Below are 16562 nucleotides of genomic sequence, written 5' to 3'. Positions count from 1 at the left end.
AGGGGTTGCAACAAGCAGGGGCCTTAACCAGCAGGCTGCCTCCCCCTCCCCATTTCTGAATGAACTACCCTCCCCCACTTTCACCTAAATGCAGGCGGAGCCAAGAGATTTGGTAGCTTTGCAGTCTCACCACAAAGGGGAAGGGGGCGGACTTTGGGGTCACCTGTGGAGAGCATTTCCTTTCTTCCTACCCCTCTACCCTCCGTGCCCCCTTGGCTCAAGGTGGCCATGAGGCCGTCGGCTTTCTGGACTCCCCACAAGAAGCCCCCTTCCCCACCCCACCTCCCACAGAGCCACCAAAAGGCAGTGCTGGGTTCCTTGTCCTGGGCACCGTGCCAGGGTCATTCTTAATGCAACACCCCCCCTTCCAGAGACCCCTCTGCCCTCCGCAGAATTGTGCTTCTGTGGCCGCCAGGGGGCGTCACTTCTTCTGCCCCAGCTTCTCTGGGCCCGCAGCCACCGGCAGATTCTCCTCCTCCTCCAGCTTCCTTCTGCCCAGCGGAGTTTTGTCATACCAGTCCTGTGGGAAGACACCAAAGGGCACCTTCACCTAACTGGGTGGCTGGATGGGCCCTCATGGCCTCCCCGGCTGCCCTCTCTGCCCTGAGGGGGTGGGGAAATGACACTGCCGGCTTTATACAGGTGAAGAGGGTGGGGCGCCCCCGGTGAGCCTGACGGGGAAACAAGGAAGGCAACAGTGGCCCCCTCCGAAAGTTGGGTGGGCGGCTGAAGCGAGACACGAAGAGGACCAGGTGGGAAAAGTCCCAAGGAGCTCTGCCATCTGGGTCCTCTGCCTGTTACCGACCTCGGAAGGACGGAAGGCTGAGCCCACCTTGAGCTGGCCGGGATCGAACCGCAGAGTCGGCCTGCAATGCTGCACTCCAACAGGCCCTCCTGATAACGCTTCCCTTTGGGAAAGGCCTGCGGAGGCCGAGGGAGGAGGGGAGGGGGTACCTGGAGCAGCCCCAGCTCCTCGGGGTAGATGGGGTCCACCCGGCCCAGCATCTGCAGGAACTCGGTGGCCAAGAGGGGCTTCTTGGCCAGCTGCAAGAGGCGCCGCTCGGTCAGCACCAGCTTCACGGCCCTCGCCAGGCTGCCTTGGCTGTAGCTGTCCGACACCTTCGCCAGGGCACTCAGGTCCAGGTTGCTGGTGACCTCTCCGCCGTGCCTCTGTATCAGCCACTGCCAGGTCACTGCGGAGGGCGAGGGGGGGGCGGGGGTGAGGGGGGGCATGCTCTGCTCTGCCAAGCCCCTTGGTCTCAGGGAGGCTTCTGCAGGGGGGGGGAGGGGGAGGGGGAAACTAGGAGGAGGAGGAGGAGGAGGAGGAGGAGGAGGAGGAGGGGGGGAGGGAGGAGGAAGAGGAAGCCGGAAGGCCTCCCCCATGCAGCCTGCAGCCGCCCCACCCCCAGCAGAAGAGCGGCCCCTCCTCCCTCCTCACCGTAGCGAGCGGCGTAGTCCGGCTGGGGGACAAAGAGGAGCCTCTCGTAGGCCTTGCCCAGGGCCTTGAGGTCTGCCAGGTAAGGCTTGCTGGTGGTGCCCATGAGCAGCACACGGTCTTCGGGACTCAGCAGCTTCAGGGCTCTAGGCAGATCTTTCTTCAGCCGTTTGGGATCCAGCTGTGGGGAGCAGCCATTCCCCCCCACCCACCCCCCCACCCCAGATCAGGATCCAGGCAGAAAGTCCCAGGGAATGGTCAGCATCAGGAGGAGGGGGCTTTGGCCGGCTACAAGCCCCCACGGCCGGCCAGAGGAAGATCAATCAGAGCAGAGCTGGAAGGGACCCCAGAGGTCATCCAGTCCAACCCCCTTGCTCAAGCAGGAGACCCTGGACCAATTCATATGCCAGTGGAAGAAGGAAGCCTCCACCCCCCCACCCCCCGCAGGCCCCACTCACCTCCTTCTCCTCTTTGGGGACCTTCTTGTAAAACATCTTCTCCGCACCCCCCACCCAGAGCACGGAGGGCTGCAAAATGCGGGCCACCTGCGTTTGGGGAGGGGGGGCAGAAAGTCAGAGGAAGCAGGAGCCTGGGGTCACAATTAAGATTAGGAGAGTTTCAGGGGGTCCAGTTGGAAAGGGTGCCCCAAACCCTCCAGCTGCTCTTCCCCAGCCAGCGTCTCCAGCATCGGGAGAGAAAAGAGGGGAGCCCCCTCCCCTTGGCGAGGGGCATTTCCCTGCCACTCCCAATCGGCTCCGGCTTCTCCCCACAGGCTGCCCCTCCCCCGCCCCCCGCCCCAGGGCTCTCTACCTTGAAGACCAGGTGGATGAGCATCTGGAGGCCGGCCTTGCCCGGATACTTGTGGGCCAGGTTGTCTGGCGAAAGATCAAAGAGATTGGCCCCCGTCTCAGTGCAGACGGCGTGGACCAGCATCTTCTTCCCTGTGCCTGGGGGGCCGGCCAGGAGGATGGACCTCACCTGGGGGGCCAATTCATGCACGGTCTGGGAACCTGGTGAAGGGAGAGAGAGAGAAAAGGTAGAGGGAGAGAGGAGAGAGAGAGAGAAGGAGGGGGAGAGAGAGGAGGGAGAGGGAGAGAGAGAAGAGGGAGAGAGAGGGAGAGGGAGAGAGAGAAGGTAGAGGGAGGGAAAGAAGAGAGAGAGAGAAGGAGGGGGGAGAGAGAGGAGGTAGAGGGAGAGAGAGAAGAGAGAGAGAGAGAAGGAGAGGAGAGAGAGACAGAGAGAAGGTAGAGGGAGTGAGAGAAAAGATAGAGAGAAGGGAGAGGGAGGGAGAAAAGGGAGAGGGAGGGAGAGAAGAGAGAGAGAGAAGGTAGATGGCAGGAGAGAAGAGAGAGAGAGAAGGAGGGGGTGAGACAGAAGGTAGAGGGAGGGAGAAAAGGAGAGGGTGAGACAGAAGGGAGAGGGAGGGAGAGAAGAGGGGGAGAGAAGGAGAGGGTGAGAGAGGGAGACAAGGTAGAGGGAGGGAGACAGAAGAGAGAAGGTAGAGGGAGAAAGAGAAGAGAGAGAGAGAGAAGGAGAGGAGAGAGGACAGAGAGAGAGAGAGAGAGAGAGAGAGAGAGAGGAAGGTTGGAGTAGGACTGGGGCCCAAAGGCTCCCAACTGACCCAGGCACACACACACCCCAAGGCCGGAGGAGGGGCTTACAGGCTTACCCAAAGGAAGGATAGCATAGAGGACAATGTTCTGCCGGACGTCCAGCATGGAAGGAACAGGCTCGATGTTCTTCTGGCGCAAGAGAGCCCCCAGGTAGCAGAAGTCCCCTGCAAGGAGAGCTGATGCTCAGTGCGGAAGGCCGGCTGGGGTTTCTTCCGAAGGGCTCCAGGACAGGGGACTGAGGGCTGACAGGGGTCTTCAACCAAGGAGGGCCAGCTAAGCTGCCGGGAACCAACAGCAACTGTGCCCGGGTGAGTCTACATGGGGTGGGGGGGGGAAGATGGGGAGGAGCTGGGCATCCCACAGGCCCTTCCTGGCACCCAGGCTCGAGGGCCGCCTCCACGGGGGCAGATAGGCAGCCTTCCAATGGGGCTGGAGGGGTTTCAGCTTTGGGGGAATCTCTCCCTGGTCCAGCACGGCTGACACCCTGTGCCACCGGATCCAGACTCCCACCACTTCACAGAATGAGCGAGGCATCCACAGAGTGGCAGAGGAGCTGAGCAGGCTAAGAATTGAAATGGAAATCCAGGGCAGAAAGAATTTGGGAAGAATGCCAAGCACCGGGCAAAGGGTCCTTCCTCACTGGCCTTCCCTTGCAGGCCTCCCCCCCCCACCCCCAGGAAAAGGGCCCTCTTGTCTGCCTCTGGAGGGCTGCTGGTTGGGGCCACCCTGGCACCTGGGGAGAAGCCATCCTTCCTCTCCTTGAAGCAAAAGACCGCTGTGGTGGGCCTCTGCCAGAGTCCCCGAGCTGCCCTTGAGCCTCCACCCTCCACAGCAGAGCCTTCCCCACCCACCTTCAGAGGGCTAGGCTGGCTGAGGGTGGCAGGGTTTATCCCCTCAATTCCCCCCCCCACCCACCCACCCAATGGTGCAGGGTGATAGGAAAGCTGGGACAGCCGGAAACCTTAATCCGGATGGTTCAGCCTAGGTGACGGTTTGTTAAGCGGGATGAAGGTGCTGCCTGAGCCCTCCTGCACACTTTAAGGGGCAGGTGCCAGAGCTGCAGCCGCCACTTGAAGCTAAGCCCAGGTGGCTCCACAAAGGGGAGGGGCATTGGCCAAAAAACAGGACGAAGCAGGCTTCTCTACCACCTGAGCTCAGGTTCCTGTCTTGGGTGGCCAGTGGCATTTTGGCGGCTGAGTGGTGAGGAGAAGGGTGGGAGTTTACAAGGACACCTGAAGCAGACACCACCGTGGGAAGTGCACTTGATGGACAACCCCCAAATATCAGAACCAAGCCCCCCAAATAGCCCCAGCAGGCAGACATCCGGGACCTGCAACGGGAAGGGCAAATCCACTACGGCATCGGCCAGTGGCACACCATCCAGCCAAGAGACCCTCCACCTTCTGCCATGGAGGGGACATCAGGAAGCCCCCATGGACCCCCAAGCACCCGGGAGGAAGCTGAACCAGACCGAGGGTGAGGAACGAGGGGGACGTGGCCATGCCACCCATGTTCCACAGCCTCTGCTGTTGGTCAGCCACAGAGCAAGAGAACTTTATGGGCTGTGGCCTGCCAAGGTCCTCAACCACTGGGTGGGGGGCTTCTGACCAGGAGAGGGATGGGGATGGCCACTGACCTGAGTAATCGGCCAGCTGCACCTTCGGGGACTTCTTAATAATGCCCTGGAACACCAGTTCTTCGTAGAGAGAATCGATGGTCCTGGAGGAGAAAGAAGAGGGCCCCCTTGGGTGCTGCTGCAGCCTCAGCTGAAGAAGGTAGGGAAAGCCCCCAGGGCAAGGGGACCCCCACACTCAGCCCAGCAAAGGAGCTGATGAGCAGGGGGGAGTCAAGCAGAGACTCTGAACGGAGGCAGCTTGAAGCCTCGGAGGGTCTCGGGGGAGGCTGGGCTTGCTAAGATGGCCATTTGAACCCTCTGCAATACCTGACGGGGGAAAGATGGGGGTGTCTGCCCAGGGGCCATCCCCCCCCCCGAATCCCCTCCACACAAGGCAGGCATTTGGGGAATAAGACACACACAACCGTAGCAATTATTTGTTACTTACAATTAATGTAAATATTCCACACTTTTGTAGGAGCAAGAACTCCTAAGGCAGAATTGGCCTTTGGGAATTGTGTCCTTTAGGAGAAACCTCCGGGCAACAACCATCCCTGTCCTGAGGTCAACCAACTCCCACTTCAGGACAGTCAGGGGCAGAATTCCTCCTCGGGGGGGGGGTCCTTTTGGGTCCCTAGTGTGAAATGCGATTCACAAGTGTCCGTGGTGTACAGGGGGATTTGTGCCCGGGACCTGACAATTTATTGCTTCCGTTGCTCTCGCTGAGATCCTGGCTGGCTGCGGAGAAGCCGTTTTCAGCCACCTTCATGCCTGCTTTTTTTGCGGAACCGTTCCGACCTCCGTGGTGATGGGCCACTCGGCCTCTTACTCACCTCCAGCACAGGAGACCCAGCGCTGCCAGAGAGACCCGCTTGTGTCACGAGTGACCGGCAGGGATGCTTTCCAGCATCAGACCTGCTTCCTTGCAGCTGAAATGAGCTCCATCCCCTCCCCCTCCTGCTACTGCCTGGACTGGCCCCCGCCCGCCAGCCTTATGGGCCTGAAGAAGAGACTGTCCCTGGCGGGCCTAGGAGGACAGGGCTAGTGGGCGTGGCCAGGTGGGTGCCTCCAGGTAGGTGGAGAACAACTCGCCCTGGGCAACTGGAGGTGGGGCCAACTCAGCACCACCCCAGAAGGAAACTCACCTGGAGATGTGCCAGTAAATGGGAAGTGGCAAGGTTTGAAAGAAGGAAAGGGAAGGAGAAAAAGGAAAGAGAAGGCAAGGGGAGGCAAGGGGAGGAAAGGGGAGGGTGGGTGCCTGCCCACATTCACACAGTTGAAATAAACATTCCATTTTTATTCTCCAGACCCACTTTCTGAGGGGAGGTTTCCCTGCAAAGTTTGAAAGGAAAAGCTGCCAGGCCTGCAGCCTTGTTTTTCTTTTGGATCTTTGTCCCTGCCACACTTTCTATCATTCTACTATGCATTTTCCATTGTGGGAAAATGGGACGGGGGGTTGTACGGAGTTAGATGATAGGTAGCCATAACAAAATTCTTTCTAGAAAGCCAAGGTCATCCTTTGTCTCTGCACCTGACAGGAACTGGAGGGGTGGAACTGCCAGCGTGGCAGTGGGAGATTGGGCCATGGGGTGGGCCTGTGGGTTTGTGGGGGGGGGCCAAGATCTTGAACTTTCAACTGGGTGGGGAAAAACCCAGGAAGCTTTAAGAATTGGTTTTTCCCAGATGGGCCAACATGGCTCTCTTCATCAATGGGAACTTTGAGGAATCCTTTGCCTCTGATTTACGTTTGGATGCTATTTGGAGCCCCGACAAGGGTCTTTTCCTGCTCTTCACCAGGCTAACGTGGGGGCCCAAAGCAGTGCTGCTGCACTCAAGCTGCCCTGAGAGGGGCCAGAGAGGGGGGAAGGGTCTGCAGCTGTGCCCTGATGTTGGCCCCCGAGCAGCCTAGCACTCACCAGCCCAATCCTCCTTGTGTGTTGGTGCTGCACCCCAGATTGGTCTCCCCCCCCTCAAAAAACACCCCCTTTCCTGGTTGCTTTCATGGTTCTTAGGCCCCAGAGGGCTTGGCTGGAATGTGCTTTGCAGCTTCCCAGCCTCTGTGGGCTTTTCCTGCCTTCCGTCAATGCAAAGAACACCAAACACCCTCGGCCCCCATCCAAGCCCTCTGCAGCGGTCCAGGGCCTGGTTTGGCGGCCGTGTTTCCCCCAAAGGGGAGCCTGCTTTCTGCCTGTTTTTAAGCTCATTTGCCAAATGAGAAGCGGACGCATCCGGGGCCCGTCACATCCCCTGGGACCCCAATTTGATTACTCTGTGGAGAAGAAGGTGGGAGGGACGCCCAGGAAGACCAAGCCACTGCTTCCTTGCTCAGGGCTCCCATCTGTGGCAGAGAGTTGTGAAGCCGCTGTGGACTCCTGCCAGGTCTGTGGGTTGCCTAGCCCCTCTTTCCCCCTCCTCCTCTCTTGAAGGGCAAAGGCCTTCTCCAGGCCCCCTGGCAGCACCCCCATCCTCCATGACCTCCCAAAGGGGCTCCAAGGCAGCATCAGGAAGCCCCTTCAGGTGGGGGACTCGGGACTGGTAGCCACAGGCTCCCTACCCACCTGATTAAACCCCCCAAACCCAGCTCCTTTGGGGGGAGGGGGCAAGAGCAGAGGGGGAGTTGGGGAGCCCCGTCCTCTCCCCAATCCTGGCATCTCTTCCGTCTCCTTCCTCTTGTTGTGAAGATGCTTTTGGTCTGAGCTTTCCTTCCAAGCACCCAGCTGCCTCGGTGTCTTGGGGGTTTCTTTCTGGCTTTCCTTGCCGAGGAAGCGCAGCCCCCCAGTCCCATTTTCTGTCTGCACCCGTTTGATCTCCTTTGCATGCACGGGGGGGGGGAGAGCAGAGGGTGTTTCGTGAGCCGCTCCCCCCGTCCCAGAATTTTGGAACTTCTCTGAAGATGAGTTACTTTGATGAGTGGAGTCCTGGCTTTGTCTCTCCGGAACCAGCTTCCCTGGGTCACCTGCCTGGCTCGCTAGGCCCTTCCTGGGTTTAAGGGTGCAGCTGCTTCTCCTCCGTTGCATCGGTGCTTATATGCTTCCCCCCCACCCGCCCATGTCCACATCCAGGTTCACAAGTGTATCCCTTCCCTTCAACCATGGGAGGAGGAGGAGGAGGAGGCACCTGAGAGGTCACTTAGTCTCTTTGGGGCAGGGTTTGCCCGAAGCCTGCCATATGTGGGGGGAGGGGGCGTCTGTGGAGCTCTCTGGGGAAAGGCTTAGCAAGAAATGAACAGCAATCCTAAGGCAGAAGGAGGCCAACCAACTTCTCCCCCCCCCCCTTTGAGGTCTCCCCACGATCTCTTCTGTGTCGGGCACCTTAAAAGCCCCTTCCTAAAACGTTCTGAAGTTCCCAAGCGTTGCAGGATTCAGGGCACAGCAGAGAGGAAGGGGATGCCGGAATTTCCATGGGGGGGAGGGAGGGGGTCAGCCCTATTAGTTTTCTGTAGCAAAAGCATCAAAAACCCATTTTCTGAAGAAGAAGCTATTCTGCCCCGCGGGCTGGGAGATGACATGGCGCTCCATCAGAGGCACAGAACGTTGTTATCCGCCGGTGAGGCGACAAGCCGAATCTTGGCACATTCTTGGCATGGGGCAGCCCGGCTGGAATCTTACTGGACAGCCCGGGACCCTCTTCGTGGGGGGTGGGGGACACACAAGCTGCAGGGTGGGTGGCTTGAAAGAGAGGCTGCGGGGTGATGCTGGGTGGGGGGGAACACACACACACACACACAGAGGCAGTCCCGGTCCCCTTCAGGAAGTCTTTGGGGCAGGAGGGGGCAGAGTACCTCTCTGGCGTCAGGTCCTTCTCTTTCTTCCCTTTCTTCGTCTGCTTCGAGAAAGGGAACATTTCCTATCAACCAAGGGTGGAGGATGGGCTTTGGGGTCCCCCCCCCCCCGCACTCCCCCTGACCTGACCTTGGTGCCCTTCTTGGAGGCCTTCTGAGTCCTGGTCTCCTCCTGGTCAACAGCCAGGCGCAGCTGCCGAAGCTCCTCCCGCATCAGTTCGTCCACCTGGGGGAGAAAAGGCGGGGAGAGGGCATATCTCTCCCTCTCTCTCTCCTTCTCCCTCTCCCGTGCTCTTTCTCCTCCTTTTCTCTCTCCCCCTCTTTCTCATCCCTCTCCCGCTCTCCTCTCTTGCCTTCTCTCCCCCTCTTTCTCCTCTCTGTCCTCTTTCCCCCTTTTCCTCCTCTCTTTTCCTCCCTCCCTCTCTCCCTCCATCCCCCTCTTCCTCTTTTTCTCCTCTCCCTCCCTCCCCCCTCTCCCTCTCCTCTCTCTCTCTCTCCTTCCCCCTACCTCTCTTTCTCCTCTCTTTCTGTCTCTTCTCCGCCAATGACGCCTCTCTGGCTACTGCCCAACCGACACCCAGCCTGGCCTCCTCCTCCACCACCACCACCACCACCACCACCGGCGGGGCTGCCCACCTGCAGCCGGATCTCGGTCTCCATCTCTCTCCTCTTCTGCACCCTGATCAGATCCGGCTGGTAGCGTTGCTCGAAGTTAGTGGCTTCGTCGTTCTCGCTCCAGCAGCCTAAGGAAGGGGCAAGGGGCCTCGGCCCATGAGCCCCCTCCCCAACTGAGAAGGGAACTTGACATGCTGGCAAGCCCCCATCTGCCCCCACCTCCCATTGCTGCTGGGCTTCCCGGGCAGCCCAAGAGCAGCCAATGGAAGCAGGAGAGTGAGGGCCTTTGCCCTGCCGAGGGGAGAGATCCCGCCTGCCACCTGCATCTCCCAGCTGGTCTTTCAAAGAAACTCCTGCGGGGGGGGGAGTGTGAGACAACCCACCCCACCCCTTCCTGCTCACCCGTGTACCGCAGGAATCCCTGATGGATGGTGGCTAGGAACCTGGAGGGAGCCATCTTCAGCCCTTCCTCTTCCTCCTGGGGTGAAGCACCAGACCCTTCAGTGCTGCCTCTCGAGCGGCTGCCTCTCCAAAGAGGGTGGGGTGAGACAACCCCCCCACCTCACCGATCTCTTCTCCTTCCCCTTCCCCTTCTTCTTCTCTTCCTCCTCCTTTTCCTTCGGCTCCTTCTCCGCCTTTTCCTTGGGCTCGTTCTCCTTCTTGGAGTCCATCCTGCTTAGGTCCAGCTCAGCCCTCACCTGGGGACGGGGAAGACGGGGAGGGGGCTCTCAGCCAGGCAAGGTGGAGCAGAGGTGGCCTTGCCATCCCCAGAGCCAGTTGCCCACCCCTGCCAGGCCTTACCTCTTCAGGGGTCTTCTGGGCAAAAAGGACCTCACAGCCCCCAATTTCCTCCTCTGGGTAGTCAGGGAAACGGCCAGTCAGGTCACTGAAGGGAGCAGGATGAAGGGTGAGGCTCCAGGCATCCGTGGGTATGGAAGGAAGGAAGGAAGGAAGGAAGGAAGGAAGGGAGGAAGGAAGAGAGGGAGGAAGGCAGGGAGGGAGGGAGGGAGGGAGGGAGAAGGGGAAGGGAGAAAGGGAAGGAGGGAGAAAGGGAAGGAGGGAAGAAGGAAGGGAGGAAGGAAGGGAGGGAGGGAGGGAGGGAGGAAGGGAGGGAGGGAGGGAGGAAGGAAGGGAGGGAGGGAGGAAGGAAGGGAGGGAGGGAGGAGGGAGAAGGGGAAGGGAGAAAGGGAAGGAGGGAGAAAGGGAAGGAGGGAAGAAGGAAGGGAGGGAGGGAGGGAGGGAGTCACCATGAGCAAATAGATGGCAATATAAATTCAATCAATCAATCAATCAATAAGAAAGGAAGGAAGGAAGGAAGGAAGGAGGCAGGCAGGGAGGGAGGGAGGGAGGGAGGGAGTCACCATGAGCAAATAGATGGCAATATAAATTCAATCAATCAATCAATCAATAAGAAAAGGAGGAAGGAAGGAAGGAAGGAAGGAAGGAAGGGAGGAAGGAAGAGAGGGAGGAAGGCAGGGAGGAGGGAGAAGGGGAAGGGAGAAAGGGAAGGAGGGAGAAAGGGAAGGAGGGAAGAAGGAAGGGAGGAAGGAAGGGAGGGAGGGAGGAAGGGAGGGAGGAAGGAAGGGAGGGAGGGAGGAAGGAAGGGAGGGAGGGAGGAGGGAGAAGGGGAAGGGAGAAAGGGAAGGAGGGAGAAAGGGAAGGAGGGAAGAAGGAAGGGAGGGAGGGAGGGAGTGAGTCACCATGAGCAAATAGATGGCAATATAAATTCAATCAATCAATCAATCAATAAGAAAGGAAGGAAGGAAGGAAGGAAGGAAGGAAGGAAGGAAGGAGGCAGGGAGGGAGGGAGGGAGGGAGGGAGTCACCATGAGCAAATAGATGGCAATATAAATTCAATCAATCAATCAATCAATAAGAAAAGGAGGAAGGAAGGAAGGAAGGAAGGGAGGGAGGGAGGAGGCAGGGAGGGAGGGAGGGACTGGAGAAGAGACCTCCTCCCGCGCCACCCCCACCACCCCGTCCCTCTCACCGGCATTCGATGAACCATTGGCGGAGCTGTTCCCGCAGCTGCACGCGCAGGTTGGGCGCCTCCAGCTCCAGGAGGGAGTCTCGGATGCGCTCCTGCGCCTCCCGGTACTCGGCCTCGTAGTCCGCCTGGCGCATCCGGCGCAGCTCTTCGCACAGCTGGGCGCGGATCGTGGCCGGCGAGGGGCCCGCAAGGTGCGGCTCCAGTTCCTGCGGGCGGGACGGGGTCCCGTCAGCGTCTCCCCGCGCGGGACGGGCTAGACGCGGGTGGGCGTCCGGAGAGGCCATTAGGAGAAATGGAGCCGGGCGCCAGGCGTAAATTACCCCGTAATGAGTTTCTAATATGCCCGCCCGGCGCTTCCCTGCCCGGCAGCGGCCGCGGCGCGCAGGCACTTTCCCGCCTCATTGCGCCCCAAATGGATTTTAAATATCATTCCGAGGACACAATTATTTAAAACGCTGAACTAAACATTCGCTAATGGGAGGGGGCGGCGGGGCGGGCGGGGACCGCGCAGAACGGCTGCCGGCCACCGCCTCGGCTCGGGATGCGGACCGCAAGCGGCGCGCCCGGGTGTCTCCGCGCGATGCGAGGGGGATCCGGACGGTTCTCCTTGCGCGGCTGGTCCTGCCCCCTCGCCCCCCCCCACGTTCCCGTCCCCGGTTGCCCATCGCCTCCCTCCCGGTTTTCCAGGGCTGCCCGCTGGCGGGCGCTGCGCTCACCATGCCGATGAAGGCCATCTCGGCCGTGCGCGCTATCCTAGTGAGCCTTCGCTGCACGTGGCCTTTCCAGATCTGGGCGAAAGAAGCGGGGCTTGTTCTGCGCCTCTGGGGGACCCCCAGAAACTCCCCCCCCCCCAAAGTCTTGAACCTCCCGACAACCGGCATTGCGCTCGGGCGGGCGATGCCGGATCGGGATCTCTGCCTTCTCTGGCGCCGGGAGAGCTCAGGGGGGGTTTCCATGCTTTGAGGGACCTTCGGGAGGTTCGAAGCAATGAAGCTTTTGCGGGAGAAGGCGGTGCCATGCGTGTGTGTGTGGGGGGGGGGGGGCTGGAAGGGCCAAAAGCGGTCCTTACTCTCTGGATGCAGATGGCGGCCGTGTCCCGGTTGGGCTCGTCTGGGCCTCCCTCCCTGACCTTCCGCTCGCGCTCCTCGTCCCTCCGGATCTCGGCCATGAAGTGGGCCCGGAGTCGTCCCTGGCGCATCCGCTCCGCCATCTGAATGAGCCTCACCGCCTCGTTCCGCAGAATCAGAGAATGCGGGGACTGGGGAGAGAGAAGGAGGGGCTGCTCAGCCAGGAGCCAAGGGGGGCCACGGGAGCGGGGAGGGGGGGACCCCGGTACTCACAGGGATGGCCCTGGAGGACTCCATGCGGGCCAGGAGCCCCGCCAGCACCTCCTGACGCTCCTGCAGGACCTTGGCCCGCTCCCTCACGAAGTACTTGGGAATCGGCACCTCCATCTCGGCCTGGGGAGACGAAGGGGCGCGTGGGAGCTTGAGAGCCAGACCCACCCAGAGGAGGTGGGCTCGAACAGTCAACCGAAGTATGGGGAGCCCAGGTCTTTGGGGGAAGGAGGGCAGCCCCCAACTCTGCGAGAATCGGGGTGGCATCAGAAACACTGGGAGTGGGGGAGGTCGCTTTGGCCCGAATTTTTCCTTCCCCCTGTTCCCCCCCCCCCGGAATTCGACCCTATGACTTTTTCTCACCGAGGGGGACTGAGGGAAAAGGATGGACTGATCTGTTGTTGCCTTTTGCATTGTTTATTACTAATTAGATGAGCCCTGCGGTGGCGCAGGGGTGAGGAGTGAGAATGCAGTATTGCAGGCTAATTCTGCCAACCGCAGTTCAATTCTCACTGGTTCAAGGTTGACTCAGCCTTCCGTCCTTCCGAGTGGGTAAAACGAGGCCCCAAATTGTTGGGGGCAAGAGGCTGTAAACTGCTGAGAGAGGGCTGGAAAGCACTGTGAAGCAGTATATACTAGAATAGAATAACAGAGTTGGAAGGGATCTTGGAGATCTTCTAGTCGAACCCCCTGCTTAGGCAGGAAGTCTAAGGGATATTGTTATATCCTGTCCTTCAATAAGTCCCTAAGTTGAAATAGCAAAAAAAAAAAACCACTCCACATTTTAAAGTATAGAATCGCAATGCGACCATAAAGTGTGATTCCTGAGACTTGGCTGTGGGCTTCCCAGCCTCGATCCTGAAGATTTCCAGATCTCCAGATTTGCAACCGGCCCACAATCCAGACCAAACACCAGAGGCTCACTTCCTCTGATGCTGATCCCTGCCTCTCCCCAAAAAAGCTGGATTAACTGAGAAGGTTCTGAATCTCCAGGAATAGGAATTTTTTTTCCTTGTTCAAACTGGGACCCTCAGAGGAGTCTCTTGGTTGCCAAACTCTACTTTTGGGGGGGGACTGAGAACAAAGCAGGTGCAGCTCTGCCGACCGGCCCTCGAGATTTGGGGTGGGCCTCTCAGCTCACAGGGGAGTCTGACCAAGCACTGCCTGCAGCAGGCCTCTGTCCCGGATCATCTGCTGTGCAAAGGGCTTGGGGGGGGTGTCCCCCATTGCATTTGTTATTCCTGTTGGAACAGCCTTGGGGGGTGTCCTACTTCTGGTTGGCCCTTTTCCTTGGGTCTCCCTGTGTTGTTATCCGTCCTAAGCCTCCCTCCCCCCCGAACTGCTAAGAATGTAGGCAACCTCTGCATTGCTAAATAAATAAATTGTTTTATTTCTGCAAAGTACTGTAGAAGAGAGTTGAAGGGCACTGATCCAATTTGCCAATGATGTGAGCTCTGCCTGGAGCCATCTGCCTGGGAAGTGAAGGGCACCCCAGTCATGCTACGGCCCAACTGAGTGGGTGAGGCAGACCCCTGACCCCCGCTGTAGTGACCCACTGAAGGGGTCAGCCACAAAGCTAGAGGAGAGAGCCAACCCCCCCCCCATGCCAACTCCATGGGGACCCTCACCCCTCAGGATAGCTGAAGCTGGCCTGGCAACGTGGGTGGATTATCTGCTCTTCTTGCTTGATGCCCATTCTGGGGCAAATGGGTGGCAGAGTGTCCCCTCCTCCCAGCAGACTCCGACAACCAGTTCCTTGATCTCCTGCCTTCCTCTAAACCCCCAGACTCCACACGAGGTGGATTTTCTCCCAGGCACCTGCCATAAATCTTTCCGTGGTCAGTACAGCTGGTGGGTGCTCCCAAGGGGGTGGGATTAGCCCAAGATCACCTTAAATTGCTGTGAGTCTCTCCCCTGGTGCCCTGGCACCACCTTTCTTGGCTAGTCTGGGACGGGCAGATAGAGAGGCTGGCTCCACTGGGCATCTGGAGGCCTGGATTAGCCCAAACAACAGCTAATCACAGGAGGGGGGGCACAAGGAGCAAGGGGGGGGCAGCAGGGACGGTCTCACAGAAACCGAGGAAAAGACCTGGGGGTCCATTTTCTCCCTTATTTTTAAAAAATAAGTTTTCTTTCTTTCCCCTGGATTTCATTTTTTAAATTTTGTCTGGGTGATGGGCATGTGCTTATCCCACGTACTGTATGTTTAAAGTGACTTACTGATGATTTAACCTATCGCTGGAAGTTGCTCCCAAGGGCCCATTGCTCTTCCTGTGAGGTCATCCATTCTAACTTTTGGACTTCTCTTTCCCTACCTATCAGCCGATCTCTGGGCCTCCTTTGGAGCAGTTCTAAGCTGAAAGGAGCCAAAAATTCAAAGTGGGCTCCAGTCCCAAACGTTGGACAAATCTCAGAACTGTCTCCCTCTCCAGTTCTACCACCTCTCCTTCTCCATGTTCAGGTGGTGAGCTCTTCTCTTCACTCTTTCTAGAGTCTCAGCATCTTTTTTATTGCATATGACAAATCCTGCATCCAGTTTTGGTCCCCACTCTATAAAAAGATGTTGAGACTCTAGAAAGAGTGCAGAGAAGAGCAGCCAAGATGATTCGGGGACTAAAACATCTGATGAACGGTTGCAGGAACTGGGCATGGCTCATCTAGTGAAGGACCAGGGGAGCCATGAAAATAGCAACCTTCCAATATTTGAGGGCTGCCACAGAGAGGAGAAAGGGGTCAAGGTGTTTTCCAAAGCACCTGAAGGCCAGAAAATGGATGGAAACTGGCCAAGGAGAGATTCAACCTAGAAATAAAGAGGAATTTTCTGACAGCAAGAACAATCAACCCATGGAACAGAAGTTGCCTTCCGAAGTTCTGGGAGCTTCATCCCTGGAGGCTTTCAAAAAGAAACTGGACTGCCATCTGTTAAAAATGGTGTGGGGTCTCCTGCTTGGGCGGGGTGGGGGTGGGGGTGGGGTGGGGGGCTGGACTAGATGACCTACAAAGTCCCCTCCAACTCTGTTCATCTGAAATGCCCTCGGTAAAATGAACTCAATCTAAACACTGGGCAGCGGACCCCAAACTTTCCGGCTTTGGGGACCTGCGGGGGTGGGGGGAGATCGGAGGGTTGTGCTCTCCATTTGCGCGAGGGGGAGCACGCGCCCCCGCAGCGAAAATAGAGCCACCGCAGCGCAAATAGGAATGGGCCGTGGTCCGGGGCGGGGTATTGGTGACCCCTGCTGTAGGAGCAGGACGAGGCTTCCTGGGATGAAGGGTGGGGCCGTGTACCCGCGCTTTATAGGCTTGCTGGCCTTGTTTGGGGTCGGTTCCAGGACAGGGGCGCATGTGTGTGGGGACGGTTCCCTCCGACCCTTGACTGACCGGCGTCAGCTTGAGCTCCTCCAGCACGTGGTCCATGTAGTGGTACTCGGAGTGGTCCAGCTGCACCAGCTCCTGCTTCAGCTCCAAGATACGTCCCAGCACGCTGTCCAGCAGCGGGCGCAGCGCCAGACGCTTCTGCGGATGCACCACCTGGTCGTAGCAGGCCTCCAGGCGCCGCGCCACCTGCACGTAGCGCAGGAAGAGGGTGGCCAACCGGTGCCAGAAAACGGCCCGGTTCTTCTCGGGCTTCCTGGGCTCGGCGGACAGCTCCTGATCCAAAAGCTCCTTCAGGATCCGTCGCGACTCCAGCCACAGCTTCCCGTAGGTGCTGCGGACGGACAAGAGACGCTCAGGTGGGCGGTGGGAAGGCCCACGAGTCGTTTGCACCCAGCACCCCCCCTCCTTCCTCCCCCAGCGCAGGGCGGCGCCTTCTCACCCACCTGTTAGCCATGATCCCGCCTGGATCAGGCCCCGAGCCCGGCGCTTCGCAGGTCGGAGTGTAAGCCCCGCCCACCAGCATTGTCCCTCACCCCCACCCCGTTCCCATAGAGACGGGCGAACCCGGAGGGCGACAGGCCTGGCCTATCTTGCAGGGCAGCGAGTCCACGCGCGAAAATTTCAATGGGCGCGGGTGGAGTACCTAGCACGCGAGACCTCTTTCACCTGCTCTGGCCCTCACCGCCAGATCCCCCCCACACCGCCAGCTGCACCGAGTGGGGAGTGGGCTGCAGAGCCAGGAAGACTGGCTTCAAGCATGGGGATTGCCTGGCCAGGGAAGACCGGCGGTCTGGAGCGAGA

At 59.0% G+C, this 16562-nt stretch overlaps 1 protein-coding gene across 1 annotated transcript; it reads right to left on the bottom strand.

The window, feature by feature from the left end:
• Positions 1 to 421: 421 nt before the first annotated feature.
• Positions 422 to 16284, bottom strand: LOC309400749 (IQ and AAA domain-containing protein 1-like; the record flags this gene model as incomplete). Its single annotated transcript, XM_081969386.1, has 19 exons — positions 422 to 520; positions 625 to 1193; positions 1439 to 1616; positions 1894 to 1980; positions 2246 to 2437; positions 3097 to 3212; positions 4685 to 4767; positions 8445 to 8482; positions 8560 to 8670; positions 9081 to 9187; positions 9462 to 9537; positions 9695 to 9757; positions 9861 to 9945; positions 11050 to 11255; positions 11766 to 11837; positions 12119 to 12307; positions 12390 to 12509; positions 15765 to 16092; positions 16205 to 16284. The coding sequence occupies 19 exons, from the start codon at positions 16282 to 16284 to the stop codon at positions 422 to 424; spliced, it is 2799 nt and encodes a 932-aa protein (XP_081825512.1).
• Positions 16285 to 16562: the final 278 nt, after the last annotated feature.

This window comes from Natrix helvetica (genome assembly GCF_964273705.1).
Source record: "Natrix helvetica genome assembly, chromosome: W".
NCBI classification, from domain to species: domain Eukaryota; kingdom Metazoa; phylum Chordata; class Lepidosauria; order Squamata; family Natricidae; genus Natrix; species Natrix helvetica.
The sequence above is the reverse complement of the archived record's forward strand: the minus strand, read 5'-3'. Positions and strand labels throughout refer to the sequence as shown.